This window comes from Stegodyphus dumicola, chromosome 1 (assembly GCF_044657685.1).
Source record: "Stegodyphus dumicola isolate Sdum_Otavi_A_Nest chromosome 1, ASM4465768v1".
NCBI classification, from domain to species: Eukaryota; Metazoa; Arthropoda; class Arachnida; order Araneae; family Eresidae; genus Stegodyphus; species Stegodyphus dumicola.
The window spans coordinates 216,283,507-216,300,525 of NC_140768.1; the positions used below are offsets into that span (position 1 = coordinate 216,283,507).

General features: G+C 33.4%; 1 protein-coding gene across 18 annotated transcripts in view; it reads left to right on the forward strand.

The window, feature by feature from the left end:
* Positions 1–17,019, forward strand: part of LOC118201136 (uncharacterized) — a 385,427-nt gene that overhangs the window by 285,885 nt on the left and 82,523 nt on the right. For all 18 annotated transcript variants that reach the window (XM_085825487.1, XM_085825518.1, XM_085825505.1 and 15 more), the window contains 2 exons: positions 4,713–4,745; positions 6,643–6,706. In XM_085825487.1, the coding sequence (XP_085681613.1) occupies positions 4,713–4,745; positions 6,643–6,706 (97 nt within the window). The remainder of the gene's footprint in view (positions 1–4,712; positions 4,746–6,642; positions 6,707–17,019) is intronic.

The following is a 17,019-nucleotide window of genomic DNA, read 5'->3' on the forward strand; positions in this document are numbered from 1 at the left end:
GATAATTTTCAATTTTATCCTTGTTATCACTACTAATACATAAAAGTTAAACATTATTATGTTTGTAACATAAGCATGTTGATATAAATTCCAGTAATAAGTGGCCGATAATTTCATTGATGCCAGTCATCAGGCATTTCAACTTACAGTTATTATCCCATGGAAGTCCAGAATATTAGATGAACAAAATTTGGTACTATTCGGTTTTGAGGGCCATAAAAAATCACCAAACTATTGGTGATGCCAGTGCTACCAAAAATAATTCTGGCAACCCCAACACAAGAAAGGAAGTATAACAGTAAATAGCTATCTAAGATGGATGTTTTAATTTAAATGAAAGTTTAATTTCATATAATACTTTTTTATTATTATAATTTCTATATAAAAGGCTAAACATGACTGAAAGGAAGCATAAGAGTAAATAACTATTGAGATCATTATTATAATTTCGTATATAAAAATTCCTAAACATAACTGAATGGATGCCTGCATCACTATTTCGCTACCGAGTTATCGCTAAAGTATAATGTCATCTCGTTGGTTGTTTAAACATAATTTTCTATAATGAATGATGCCTTTTCTTTCAAAACATTCTCGGTAAAGTGCAAAATTGCCCACTTATTTGTTTGCCCCTTTTTACAAGGGTAAAAACAATTGGATTTTTGTCAATTTTCTTTTACTTTTTAAGTGACAATAGGTCGATATGTACATAGATAACGTCAGCCATTTTTGTGCAATTCTGGGATTTTTTTTTCAGGTGAAAATAAGTCAATGTGTATATGGATACCGAGTATGTGCAATTCTTAAAAACGTGTCAAGCAGTGGGTGATTCTGCACTTTACCCAAAATACTATCGCAGACTTTTCGTCAATGGCAATTTGCAAATTGTTAAATCCATAGGATATCAAAAAAGGATTTAAAAATGAAAACTAGTATTTCAATGGCGTCTTAAGAAATATAGAACTATATAAACTTACGCAATCTGAAATCAGCGCGTTCGCTACATTTGGCACGCTGTTAAATGGGCACGTTTGCTAGATTTGGCGCTTTTGCGCATACATTTTCGCTGCAATTTTTTTACGGACCTCAAAACAGAATAGTAACAATTGTTTTAAATTTCAGAAGTTTTTAATGCTAAAAACTAAATTTCCCATGTATTTCCTATCTGCTAGGTATTGTTACGTATTTTGTGTAATGTGACATGAACAGCTTCAAGAAAGGAAAGATAAAATAAGATAACCGGGGCTAGTCTATTTTACATTGAGGTAAATGGCTATCTCGCTAAGTTGGCAAGATGTAACCAAACTGGCGATGGTTTGGGCGCCTAGTTTTTGTTGCCAAATTTGGCAAGAAATCACCAAATTTGGCACCATTTAGGTCTAGTCTCTGTATAACTGTAATTGATTCCTATATGGAACTTTAACTGTATATGCTTACTAGTAATATTGAGAAGTGGAAGGTACTAGAAATGTCTTGGCGTCTGAGGTAAATTTTATGAATCGGGGGGAGAGCGTCAGTTCGAGGTTTTTCAATTTGGAATAGAATTTCAATTTGGAATAGTCTTGAGGTCTCAGTGCAAGCTTCGCTCTTTAGATGTGCTTTGCGTTGCATTGTTTTTAACCTTCTTAGTATTTTGAAGTGGTAACTATTTGTTGTGCTCTGTTATAGTTAGAAGAGCTGTACAAGTGCTTTTGAAAAGTTCCAGAAATGTAGTTTTTTGGAAATGTTTCTTTTTCTTTTGTGGAAAATTGTTTTGTGTTTCTTTTGGAAATGTTTCTTTTTCTTTTGTGGAAAATTGTTTTGTGTTTCTTTTGGAAATGTTTCTTTTTCTTTTGTGGAAAATTGTTTTGTGTTTCTTTTGGAAAGATAAATTATGTCAAGCTACCACTGGTTCTGTGTGCGTGTAGTCCATTACAAACCTGTATGCACGCATCTGTATGTTTTATTTTGATTAAAAAGATAGACTTTGCATTTTGCCCTGCTCTAACAGTTATTCTTAATAAAGAAATTAATGTTGAAAGCCCATTTCTAAGCCTTAAATGTTTTATTTTATTACCTAAAACTAATATATTACTCCTTTAAATGCCCCAGGTTATGTATTTTTCCTGATTACAAAAAGTTTACATTTTTGCATTCCTTTCACTTTGGAATCTTTGACTGAAGTTTGGCCTTTTTCTGCAGAAGATTTCCAAGATATTTTGGGCACATATTGCTAGAAAAGACCAGTTTTGCCACCATTGTTCTGAAGATAACTTTTCGCTATTAATGAATTCATCTGTAAATTGTTCAGTTTCTTCAATATCAACTGAAGCTTTTTCACTAAAAATTTTTAACTGCATTATACCATGGGGCTTCTTTTAATTTGGTTAACAAACCTGTTGAATATGTGTGCTCAGTTTTGAAATGTGTTACCTCATGAAATTTAGAGTTGCCAAACCGTTGCATAACACGGTAGAAAGGCTTCTTCTAGAAAATACAGTGTTATGTGAAATTGTGTTATACGAAACCCAAAGCCAGTATAAAAAGGGGGGGTTACATTCCGAAAACTTATTAAAAAGAATTTTTTTTTATTCTACATAAACAACTTTATTTTTATTAAAACTATATATGTATGCACAGCACAAAACAAACAATATTACATATTTTAACACAACTTTAGTTTAATAAATTTCTTTGTCATTTCTCAGTATAATCTAACGATAACATTTTTTCCGTGGAATGAGATCACTTTCACTTTCAGAATTTTTTTTCTTCATGTAAAGTTCTTTCATCTTCTTTCCTCTCTAAAAAACCTGTAATTTTACTTTGCCTACTAGTTCTTACCAGGTCATTGTAAATTTCTGTATATGTAGCTAGACAGTTTTGCACCTCCCTTTTGAATTTTCGGTGTACAGTACAAAATCCAAGATCCAGACTCACCGTGACTTTGGCAATTCCAGATTTAGGATTTTTTCTCATATTAGATCAGCAGCTTTAATTCAGTAAGATGGAATGTAAAAATTGTAAAATTAAAAATATGAAATAGTGAAGTAATGAAGCATTTATGGCTTCAAAGGAATATCCGAATTTACAAGGAGGGGAGTAAGCTCAATATTGATTTGTTTGCTTTATTCAAGATTTCTTTTAATTGTAAGTTGTTTGAGTTGCTTTGATTTCCCCCCCCCCAATGTTTTCTCTTTAATTCTATAGATAGCCATAATTTTTTGGTTCAGTTACAAAGATCTATTTTTCAAATCCGGTAGTTGCCATACCATGAATTTCCATTTAATTGGCAGTCAGTCCCCCCCCAACAACTGTTCTGTTACTTTTTTCACCATTAGTGTTATTTTCTGGTAGTAGTAGTGATAGTTTCTAGATTTAGAATCAACCATACTACAGATTTTATGGTCCGTTGGCTGTCCATTTGGGCACTGTCATCACAATGAAGAACTTCTCTTACATCATCTTTATTTTATTACCACTTCTCCACATGTTCCATTATTTGCAAAATTTTGCCCTTTTTAATTTCTGATATCTGAACACTTTCAAATTTCCCGCTTATCATCATAAAGTTCAGTTAGCGTTACCTGTATGCTATTGCCGGTATATCACAAGATTGGTGACTAAACACTTGTTGTTCCGCTAACTTTTTTCTTGCTTCTGTCACATGCTAACGAAGTTAAGCCTGAATTGTATTAGTTTAGCCATTCATTTTACTAATGCCTGTTTCTTGCACATACTAAAGACTGAGTCCCGAATAACTAAATTCCTATATATACTTAAGGCTGTCTCTAGATATTTTGTGTGGGCCCACCAGTGGCCGAGCGGTAAAGTCGCTGAACATGCTAGTTCGGTCCGAGGTTCGAATCCCGTGAACAGGCTGGCTACATGGGCGTTTTCGTGGTTTTCTCCATGTGTAACATGTATATGACCCAATTTTCCTTAGAAAGTCCTCCACGAAGGCATCCCTTCCCTTAGGCAGATAGCCCTCGAGGCTTTGCCATAATCACACACACACACACACACCTAGATATTTTGTGACCCACAACAGTCTCTGTGTGTCATATATTTTAAAAAAATTCAATATTCAAAAATCTTACCACCCTAAATTTTGCATTCCAATGCTTTTTCTAAATTCTACAGATTTTGCCATCCCTTAATATTGTTACTCATTGCTTCTGTAAAGTCTGAAACTTTTCTTTCCCTAAATTAGCTCACCCGGTGTGGGGACACGAGCTCTGTTGCCAATCCTGGGCTTATTTAAATAACAATCACTTATTTTTTATTCAAACGGGTCTGAATGTAACATTTTGGCTCATAAGCATCATTTATAAAATCTTTTTTTTTTTTTTTTTTTTTTTTTTTTAAATATGGAAAGAAAGTTATTAAATTTCTGCTTGTCAACACACTCAGCACTTCACAGCACAGTTACCTGAAGTGTGTAATCATCATCAACATAAAAGGTTATCGTGCTTCTTTGGTATTCACTTATTAATATTTTTAAAAAATGTTTAGACATGAGTCAGTTTTCAAGATATTGTTAGTCATGCAGTGATGAAAGGAAAAAATAATAAATAATCATAAATAAATATTATTATAAATTTTTATTCTAATTAATAGAAATAAAATTATTACTTTTTGAACAAAATCAAATATTTTATTCGGTTTTGCACAATCATTCATAGTATATTCTTTTTGAATTTCTTTCTGTAAAAGTTGACCTTTTCTTTCAGAGGAATATTGGAGAAACTGATATAGAAACTTTGGTAAGTAAATCAAGCAGGCTTATCTTTGACTGTAGACAAGTAAAAATAAAGTTGAAAAGCTTTTTTTATTATTATTTTTATTTTGTGTGTGTGAATGAGTGTATGTTAGTTATTGTCATGAGTAACTACTGAGCAAGCATCAATCCTTAATTTTTTAATTCTTAAATATCAATTGTTTATTCTCTGATAATATTTCTACCTGCAATTTTTTAGAGGGGATGTCTGGGAAAAATGTTTGTTGATGCAATAAGAGCTCTTTATTAATTTTGCTGATGGGTTTTTATTGAAATTCTTAAAAAAATTTAAACTTTAACAAAATATGTACATTGGAATTATTTAAATAACTTTACTTAACATTTTATCTTTGCAAGCACTACTGATTTTAAGGTGCACTTTCTAAGTTTATAGAAAGCAGTTACTTGTTTTCTGTGAAGTCGTTTTGGACATCTATTTAATTAACATTTCATCTCAATATAATTTTGGAAATGAAGAGTGTGTCACAACTCTGCCCCTGATTCCTGTGGAACTGCTCAACTGGTCAGTGGCCATGGCCTGAAGCACTGGAAAGTATCCATGGAATCAATTGAAGAGGAATTTAAAATAATTCCTAAATAATTTTAATCAATTGAAGTTGATTTAAAAATTATCTAGGAATTTGAGTTTTGAAATCATTATTATTGGACCTGGGTCTGGGTCATAATCCCGACAAGCCAGAATCCCGACTGTCCAAAACCCCGACAGGGCCGAAATCCCGACAACCCAAAGTCCCGACACGGTTGAAATCTCGACAAGCCAGAATCCCGAGTGTCCAAAATACCGACAGGGTCGAAATCCCGACTGTCCAAAATCCCGACAAGTTAATATCTAAATACAAACACTCAATTTAGCTTAATACAATTTTTAACTAACTATTACATATTACTAATTAAAAGTTTAAATCAAAAAATCATAAAAATTATATCATTACTTAAAATAATTTTTAACAAATTGAAATGACCGTTAAAATTTGAAATGAAGATTTATAAAATTATTTTTATTAAGAAAAAGAAAACATCACTTAGACATGCAAACGACATATTTACTGTGACACGTTGTGAGCGATAGCACGAAGATATTCCATCACAGGTCGATTATCACAATCGTCCACAACAGTCATAATTCTCCTTTCTCTGTCATCATCTACCTTTCTACATTTTCGTTGTTGTTCTCCATGAAGAATGCATTCAACTTGTTATTTCACATGCTCCTGTTCTTTTTGAAATCCTTCTATGATGTTATAAATGCCAACATGTCCGTCCAATTAAGGTCTCCCATCTTCTGTGCCAATCCTCGACAGCATTTTGAGTACGCGAAGCATTTATAGCTGCCTTTTCTAGATTACTAATGATTCTAGATGGCCTCAGTTCAATATTATTTTCTTCAGCGAAATCAATTTAATCTTGGAATAATCTTTTGTAATTTTCTTCAGATTTGCTAGTCATAAAAGCATATACTAGTTAAGTGGAAGTATGTTAAGGGATCATTAGGCCTTATTGGGATTTCGCCCATGTCGATATTTTGACCCTGTCGGGATATTGGACAATCGGGATTTCGACCCTGTTGGGATTTTGGCTTGTTGGGATTTCGACCATGTTGGGATTTTCGCTTGTCGGGATTCTGGCTTGTCGGGATTTCGGCTGTCGGGATTATGTCCGGATACCATTGGACCTGATGGTAACGGTACCTAGCTTTTTAGTGGTTTAACTTTTGTATTTGATATCATCAGTTTATGCATCATTCTGTTGCCTTTTCTTTCTTTTTTTAATTATAGAATATTAATTTTGCTTTCTATATTTTTACACATTTTTTTTTTTTTTTTACTTTAGTGTATAGCTGATTCTTTCATTTTGTTGCACAGGTTCATAAATGTGTCTATTATCTGCTTATTGCTGACCAAAAGAAGCATGCTATTAAAAAAACAGGTAAGTGACATTATGAGTGCACATTCTCAATTTTGAGAAATGGTTGTGCTAGCTAGTACAGATGTAAAATATGTGTATTATTTTTTTAATTAAAATATTTATCTTGATATATATAATATGCATATTAATAAAATATAAACTGTTTTAAATGGATCTTTGTAAATTTCTGTAAATCAGCTGCCATGCTTTTATACTTAAGTAGAAAAGTATTTTTAAACATAGTTCTGTGCTATCTTTTATTAAGAAGTTTTTAGAATTGATAAAGCTTTCTTAAAAGTTATGATCTTTCATTTTTGCTGAACTTTATCATGCTGTTTAGAAGAAGAAAGGAGCCTGTCTTTGTAAAAAAACTTTCTAAAAACTGCCATATTAATGTTACACAAAACACCATTCAGTCACTAGGAAATGAACTTGGATTCAGCTATAAGTGTGCAACAGTTCTGTTCAATCAGTGGCAAAAAATTATCTGTTCTTTATGTTATTACACAAAAGCTATCGGGCTATAAAAAGATGGTACTTATGTATTATCCCGTCGACTGTGACAGATGGCTACCATCGAACTATAAGCTGGCGGAGATTCCGCCAATTGTTCCTGCTGAGTTCTGAAGAACTGATACCTCCTGATTTAAAAACATTAGAATTTGAACATCTTCATTTTTGGGCTCCGTAAAAAAACTTTCATTGATTTCTACTATCTTTTTAAGTAAAGGTTAGACAAAAGATGGCTTACTGAGAATCAGTCGGAGTTACATCAAACAAAAGTGCATGTTATTAGTGTGCTGTTATCCATAATTGGCTCTAAACCACACTTCTTGGCATGAGTTTTATAGCCGAAATAATACATAAGAACCAAAAAGAGATTTCGGATTTGTCAATTGGATTTCATTTCATCTTATGTTAGTGAAGTGCCTTTATATATATATTTTTTTCCCTCCTTTCCCAAAAAGTTTTAAAATTTTCAAATGCAAGTTAATAGCTAGAATTGTGCTAATGCTAAAATTGGAAATCATTGTCATTCAGGTACTTTATATATTTTCACTACAAAATGCATTAAATGAAAATTTAACGAAATGCAATGAAAAAATAAAAGTGTCCCTTTATGCAGAAAAATATTTATTTGGGAGTAAGTTTTGAATAAATATTAAAGATTAATGTTCAGAGGTTTTTTAATGTAGTTTATTCCATATGCCGGGTAGAGTGGACTTTAAGGTACCCTTTGTATTATGGCAGAGTTGTTGTTTGATTTATCGCCAAGTTGTTGTTTCATTTATGGTAGCCTGAGTAGTTGAATGTTATGGAAACCCTATTGTGACGTAATCGAGTGCATGATTCTGGGAAATTTTGAATCATGGGAGGTTTTGTAAGCGTTTTTTGGGTGTGTTTTGGTTTGATTCTTTAGACGGTAGAATGGCCGAATGTAGTAAGATTAATTTGAAGTTTCTGTACGATTTGGAGCAAAAGGGGAAAAGAGCTTTAATTGACTGGTGTGTAAATGAAGGTTTACTTAGTAGCCACTATAAGTGTCCTGTATGTAGGAAGGATATGCGTCTAGTCGAACGTAAAAACTGTTTAGATGGATTTGAATGGGTTTGTAGGAAGAAAGGTTCAAATGGTCACTATGTGAAGCGTTCGATCAGAAAGAGTACCTGGTTTGAAAAAAGTCATTTGAGTATGATTGATATTTTGATTTTTACGTGGCTCTGGGTGTACGAAGCGAACTCGAAAACATGGTAAGTAAATATTTGCTTTTGGTAGTGCTTAAATGTATAACATGTTTTTCCTTTTTTATGTTATCTTATTGTTTGGTTTAAAATGTATTTTATTGAGATAATGTATTTTTTGTTTGCCTATATTGTAGAATTTGGTACACCTTTGACTTTTGAAGTGAAAATATATCGATGTGTACATAGACAAAGTAAAGGAAGTGCACAATGCAAGTTTGTGCGATTCTGGGATTTTTTTTTAAGTGAAAATAGGTCGACGTGTACATTGATAAAGTTCAAAGAGTGTGCAATGCCATTTTTGTGCAATTCAGGGATTTTTTTTAAGTGAAAATAAGTCGATGTGTACATGGATACCGAGTTTGTATAATTGTGTGTCCTCGGTATCCATGTACCGCCAAAAATCGCCAAAGGGTACCCTAAACTATACTTTTACCCCATATGCCATTTTATAGTTTTTAAAATCAATTTTTGTCATTTGAATTTTTTATTGTACTTACTTATTATTTAATTTATATTTTTTTTTTGAATTTTAAGTTCATTTAAAGTAGGGTTATAGTTACATATAAACATTTTCAATTAGGCATAATATAACTTCAAAATTATAGTAAGCTCTTGATTACTTTTTCTTTCTTGTGCATTTTTTGTATCTTCTTTCAAAGCATTTTTAAAGTATATGTGGTGCTTAAGTGTTATCCTGTTGAGAGTAAAACTCTTGTCAAGCAGTGTGATTTTGTGCCAGTTACAGATAAGTGTGGTTTTACATACTCATAACATCCACACTTTCATTTGATGTAACTCCACTTGATTCTTTATAAGGAATGTTTTGTTTTTATGAACAAGGATATAATTTAACAGTGATTGCTGCATTTTTTTCTTTCATTTTGGAAAAAAGTTTATTAAAATTTGCAACCTGCCTTCTACAAAATAGTAAACAGTAGATTATTTTCTGAGTTACGACATCCTACCATCAATAAAAGTGTCTTAATGGACACAATTTGATTAACTGAATGTGACTGACAAAACAATTAATGTGAAATTTGTACTGCGTTACAAAAAGATCTTGTAGTGAAATCAAAGGGCCTAACATAACAGTAGAAATCCATGAAAGCCTTTTTACAAAGTGAAAAATTGTACCGTATCAAATACTGATTATTTATTAGATAAAGTACAAGTTGCTTCAGAATTCAGCAAGAATGATTGGTGCAATTTTGGTGGGATCGCTACTAAATTTCACAGTCAATAGATTAATATGTAAGTACTGTATATATAAACGTGAGTTAATATTTGTGAAAACAAACATATTTTAGGCCAACTGAAATCACATTTTGAGCAATGCAGAATTCTTATCATACATTTCTGGTCTTCTGTAATATATTATTAAAGAAGTTTGGAGAAATTTTGCATGCTAATCTGTAATACAGTTTTCTATTTCGTAATTAGAAAAATATTTAATTTGTTATTATTCTGGCATTGAATGTTGAATAAAAACAACTCTTATTTAAATTTTCTGTAAAATTTTAAAGTGCCATGCCTAAAAATATATCTTAAATATTAGCAAATCCATATATTAGCATCTTGAATTATTGTCATAAGTCATAATGTTGCAGTATTTGAGCCAGGCTTTAGTTAATTGATATAAACATCTTGTAAAAAATTGCAGAATGTTGATGATGACATTCTTGTTGATCTTCCTTCTTGTCATAAAGAACTCTCAACATGCTACACTTTTTCCATAACTTGGATTTTTTAAATGTTAATCAGTGACAGTACAAAATATTCAGATAGATATTAATCATAATGTAATTTATGTACAAACATTTTTATTCTATGCAAAATTATGTCTATTCATTAACCTTTTGATGTGCGTGATATTATTTTCATAATTTAACTATAAACTCTAGAAATTGAATATTATGATCCTAGAGACTATTTTCATATGAATTTAAAAAAAATCTATTCTTGCCCTTTGTTCTGTGAGTGGTGGTCGCACTGTGAAACCAGAACACGTCTAGAACTTTGAAACTTACTGAGGTAGTAAGGGGGAAAAACTTACCTTTTCCATGAGCGTTTCCAATAAATGACAAAATTTATGAATTTAAAAAAAAATGTATGTAAGAGTTGCATTATATGTAAATTTTTTACTTTATTTTACAAAGTAAATCATAAAAAAAAGTTAAAAAATAAACATTTTTGTAATTCTTCTATAGCAGCAAAAATATAATTACCAATATAATAAGGACGTTCGGATAAATGGATAAAAACACTCGGTAAAGTAAGAATTAAAAAAGAAACTCAGTTTTTTTTTTTATTATTATTTATTTATTTCAAAGAACACATTTTTGTGTGATACTGTTCAAAGCATGTTTTGTCTTTTTGGTACATGCATAGATCCACATTGTGTTATGTAGCTTACTTTACGCCGGGAAATAATGTTATGAAGCTTAACTCACGGCACCATTGTTAAATAAGAAACTACTTGCCGTGAGAGGTTTCTTCTTCCTCTTAGGCAGGAAACTAAACTCTTAAGAATTTTTGGTAATTACCAAACTTTTAGTGATCGTATAGGTAAAACGGTAAAGCATTTGCATTGTGAAAAATGCATCCCGGGACCGCGCCGTGAGAGGATCGTAAACATAAGAAAAACATTTACAAGATATATAGGAAAAACATATTAAATATATAAAGAAAACATGCTGTAATAGGTTTCCAGATTAAATATCAGTTTATTCGAATTCATCACCAAAAAAATAAAATCTTATCCTCATCAGAGAGTCTAAGGGGAATTTTTCAATTGGTCATTTACTTTTTTTTTTTTTTTACATTCAAATTCATATAAAAACCTTAAGGTTTGTCTTGGTAATTTAGAAGGGGAAAAGGAAACAATTGAAAGCCTGTGAATTAAATTAAGATTCAACGTTGTTATTTACATTCCAAGGAAAATCGTTGAAACCTTACTTGAAGTTCAAACACAAAAAAAAAATTGACTTATCTGGTCTTGAAGTGGAGGACTCGTATCCTAATAAGCATTGACGTCGGCAGGGCTCATCTTTACGGTCACAAAATGGAAGTTTCAGAAGACATCGTCCTGTCCTGGCACTATTGGCGAAAACACACACGCAGGTAACTGGTTTTCATAATGACGAAGCTATTTTAATTCTGGAAAACAGAAAACAGGAGCACTGCTGCCCAGCACGGCTATCCGCTTGGTCTTGAAAGTCTTAAGTCAACACGCCCGGTTCAATTTTGCCTTTTCACCAGAACGCAACAGGGGAGCATCTCTCTTCGTAAATTACATCTTTTCAAGCAAGTTTCAAGAGTAACCTCCAAAAGTAAATTCAGCAAGCCAGTCAGTAAGTGATTCCAACTCGAATTTCCTTCGTCTCCTTCACAAACGCGGGCTCCCACTATGGCTTCAATTATCGCCCCCTTAATTTTGGAAAAATTTGCATTTTCAACCCCTGAATGTGGAAATAAGGGTGATCGCGCATGCGCGCCATTCTTCACTTAGCCAACAACCGAACCCTCAATCGCCAGAATCCTGAATGACTTACATCGAAAGTCAAGTAGCAACCTTTGACCTTTCTGTCACGTACTTCCTCTCTTAAGGTCAACTACACAATGAAATTCCTTCTAGAACATTCTAAAGGACAAAGTGCACGAAATCATGACTTAGCAAAAAATTGCCTCCCTTTACCTGCTTCTTTTCACAATGAATCAAAGCTTGTACAAAATTTGCAAATAAAGGAAAATAAATAATATTCTTTTAAACTAAATAATATTCCCAGAAGCATCTGTTTTTCCCCAAAATTAAAGCCTTAAAATAAATAATTCAGAATCAAATAAAATTAAGATTTCCATAAATCAGAAAATCATTCACCTAGTTTTTATAACGCTATCAGACAAATTCTCTACACAACATTTCGTTTCCCCTAAGGAATTAAATTTTGGTGTACCAAAATTTAGAAGACAGACACTTCTTAAAATACCATGACTCATACTGTGCAATAAGGCTAAAGGATAACATAATGTAACAATATTTCACACGACTCTTTGGTAACAGTGACGTTACTGACACATTAAATTTCAAGTCCAAAATGTGCAAGGAAAACAACAAGATTAATCAAAGCAATTACTAATTAAAATACTCAAGGAAGATCATCAAAAACAATTAATCCAAAAACATCAATTAAATCACTTAATTAATTAAACCTAGAAATACTCAGAACACATACAAAAATAAAAATAAAAAAATAAGGCGTTAATCACAAACAAAATATGTCTAAGATCAAGCATTCAATAATTTTATGACAAAAAGAATTTCTTCTTTTTTTTTCAGTTCATTACATCACACTAGTGTTGCAGTCTCTGTGTGGCCACATTTCTGAACATTTATTTATCTATTCATTCTCTCTTTTTTCTTTCTTTCAGTCCATTAATGTAAACAATTTCACCTGAGGTCGAACACATTCTACTATTGTGACAATTTCTGCTGAGCACAATCATGGAGTACATTAAATGAGTACGGAGTTGTCAATGCAAGCGAGGGAAAACCCTGTAGTTAGAAATCATTGTGTTAGCAACTTCCCCCTGCAGCCTTCAACGTGAGAAAGTGAAAGCAACAACCCCGTAATGTGGTCTCAGCACAATAGCCCTCAGTAGAGGATCACAATGCTCGAAAAACAAACAGCTGACTGACCGTTAGTAGAATACAAGCCAAGAAACTTGACCTAAAAAGAAACCAGATTTCACCATCCCCCCTACGTCTCACCTTCGACCAAGGAAGAACAATCACTCTTTCAAACTTGAAGAAGACTTTATCTGTCAATTTTTCCCTTACGATAGATAAGCCACTGAATGTGTTCGGATACTCATACCCAAAGAAAGAAATAATCTAATCCAATTGTTCACACCAAAAAAAAAAGTGAAATAAATAAAAATAAGATAATTAACGTGCCACAGATACATAAAATACATTCCTGAGAAAGTAAACACACTAATAATTCAAACAATTCCAAATAAAATATGTCACATGAACGTATTCAAACAAAGACTCCCCCTAAGTACTACGAAATTGAATAACTTCCAAGAATGAATCCCAAACAATCATGTCTAAGAACAGAAGCGGCCTGATCAGGCGCCAGCATTAGAAAAGAAAAGAACGTTACAACACAAGGAACCTCGGAACCAGCCGAAAATACCCCACACAAAAAATCAGAAAGAAGGAAAACGTGATTGTCCAAAAATTCAATCCAACCAAAATCAATTCCGAAAATAGCATCCAGAAAACGCTGTGCAAATACCAATTAGAATTTTATCCAAAACACACAAAAATAATACTAATACAACCCAATGCATATACAAAATAACGTTTGGCCAAACTGAAAAAAATCAAACTATATAAAAAAAAAAAAAAAAAAAAATACATATATATATATATATATATATTTCACTAAATTCTGATTTACTGAGTCTGAGTCCAAAAATAAATGTTTGCAAAGCCCTACGTTAGTAAGCAACAAAACCCTGCGAATCCCTACGTCTCAGGTTATAAGGAATATCAGCACATTGATTATGAATTCTCTCTGGAGCATCAGAGTTGCACGCCTGCAATGAAGGAAAGTTTATACGTTCAGGTACCTTTGTCAATCTATCCACATGTACTACCTGCGACTGCTGTGGGCTCGTAACTGACTCAATTTTAAAATTCATTTTGGTGACCTGTTCGACCACTCTAAATGGACCTTTATTAAACTTCGCAAATTTCTTAGTCAATCCAGGCTGCAACACAGAAGTATAAAGATACACCGTATCCCCTATTTTAATATCTTTTGAAAAAACAACCTTATCTCTAATCTTTTCCTGTCTTTCAGCCGCCTCCGTTAAGTTTTTATTTACTAAAGAGAAAACCTTGCGGAGTCTTAAAATTAAATCCCTTGAATAAGTGTCTGTGTCACGATAAGTCTTAAAGTCTGTTTGTGTCAACAAATCAATAGGTAAATTTAAATCTCTTCCATAAAGAAAAAATGCTGGGCAGTCCAGTAATGCGCTATGCCGTCCAGTTCTGTGCGCTAAAAGTGCGAAAGGCAAATGTCTGTCCCAATCTTCCTGTGTCTCACTCACAAGGTGGCTGAGAGAATTTATTAGAGTAGCATTTAAGCATTCAACAACTCTGTCAGACTGGTGGTGGTGTGCTTAGTAATGCCTAATTTCTGATATACTTCTTTTATTACATGTGAAATAAAATTCGAGCCCCTGTCAGTAACTACGTGTAAAGGCACACCATGAGCCGAAATAAAAAGTTCCAGTTTTTCTACGATAGATTCAGAAGTAAAGTCTTTCAAAGGATAAGCCTCGGGCCACCTCGTAAAATAATCAGTGATAACTAAGATGTATTTATTTCCCTGTAAAGTAATGGGTAAGGGACCAATAATGTCCATGGCTATTCTTTCTATCGGACAAGAAGCCACAGGCATTCTCAGAAGAGGAGCCTTGTGAGAAGGCTGGTGACCCCTCCTTCCGATACAGGAATGACAAGATTTTACATAATTATGAATGTCCCTATGCATGCCTTTCCAATAAAAGGATTTTTGAATACGTTGCAGTGTACGATGGAACCTGGAATGCGCCGCCACCGGCGAATCGTGGTGCTCTTGCAGAATACGTGAAACTAAAGATTGTGGAACAACCAACCTGTGCAGTTTTTGCCAACGGGTACGTTGCTTAGCATATTCACAATATAAAATGCCATTACGCATAAAAAATTTCAAAAAACGAGGACAAGTAGTCAAATTTTTTTTTATATCTGAAATAATCTGCTTACACTGCATATCTGAACCCTGCTCTTCTTTGAACGTCTGTAATAAGTCTGGACTGACAGAATTTTGAACAAGATGCGTTACATTTACTGCTCTAGACAAGAAATCAGCTGTTACATTCAATTTCCCTGGTTTATGTATTATTGTATAGTCAAATTGGGACAAGCCCATAATCCACCTAGCTATCTGGGAAGTGGGATCCTTCAATTTTAGTACGTGGGACAGCGACGCTTGATCTGAATAAATTGTGAACCTTTTCCCTAAAAGGTACTGGTGAAAAAAGGCAGTTGCCCAAACTACTGCTAAAACTTCCCTTTCAACTGTACTGTATCTGGTCTCCGGGTCTTTTAACTTCCGGCTTGCGTAACAAATTGGATGCAAGAACCCAGTATCATCCTCCTAACAAAGAACAGCTCCTAAGGCTAAATTGGAAGCGTCCGTACAAAGCGAAAACGGTTTGGAAAAATTGGGTAGAGTTAAAATAGGTTCCTTTAAAAGTTCATTTTTAAGAGTGTCAAAGGAATTTTGAGCTTCATTGGTCCATTTAAATACAACTTTTTCTTTTGTTAGCTGTGTAAGAGGAAGAGCCTTCTGTGCGAAATTAGGTATAAATCTTCTATAAAAACCTACAAGCCCGAGAAACCTTCTAACTTCTTTTCTATTCCGAGGAGGAACAAATGCTTGTACAACTTTTAAATTTCTGTCATCTGGTTCTAAGATACCTTTTGATACCTAAAATCCTAGATAAGTTATTTGGCTTTTGAGAAAATGGTGACACTTGGACGGTTTCAACTTAAGATTATGATTTCTGAGTCTGTCAAAAACTATTTTAAGCTTTTCAAGGTGTTCGTCAAAAGTACTCGAAGCTATCACAATGTCATCTATGTATATGCCTATTTTTAATGGGGACAGATTGGCTAAGACAACAGACATGAGCCTTTGGAAGGAACTGGGTGCATTGCGCATACTGAAAGGTGTCCGAAGCCATTCGTAATGCCCGGAAGGGGTCGAAAAACCACTTTTAAATGTGTCATCCGGGTGGATCTTCATTTGGAAAAATCCCGAAGTTAAGTCCAACGTAGAAAACAAATTCGCATCACCCAATTGTTCCACAAGCTCGAGCATATTAGGAAGAGGAAATGAATCTTCAACAGTTTTTTCGTTAAGTTTCCGAAAATCCGTCACTAGTCTATAAGTATTATCAGCTTTCTTTACAAAAAGAACCGGCGCACTATATGGATTATCGCTTTCTTGAATTATATTGGAATCCAATAATTCTGTTATTTGCCTATCTAATTCCTCGCGAAGATGAAAAGGCACTTTGTATGGCTTTTGTCGAACCGGAATACTATCCTTAAGGTTAATATTGTGTAGAATTGTATCGCACCCCATTAGCTGAGTTACAGAAGAAGCGAAAATGTCATTGTAATGGCTTAAAAGCTTAGTCAGGTGCTGCTGCTGATTCGGTGACAAGTGAGAAAGGTCAAATTCTCCCCCCCCCCACGACTCAAAATCCTCTCCTTTCTCCATGGTCGTCGTGTTATTCACGCAAGCAGTTTCTATTGAAGACACAGTAACAGGAAGAATAAATGCTAACTTAGTTCTTTTGTTAATATGAATAGTCTGTGGAGTAAAATTTGCTATCTTAACGTTAAAAGTCTTAGAATCATTATTTAAATTAACTAATCTTGCCACAGAGAATTTACTATGAGAGTTTTTATCAATCGGCTCTAATAGGACTGTGTCATGCGAATCATTAAACGTAGGAGCAATT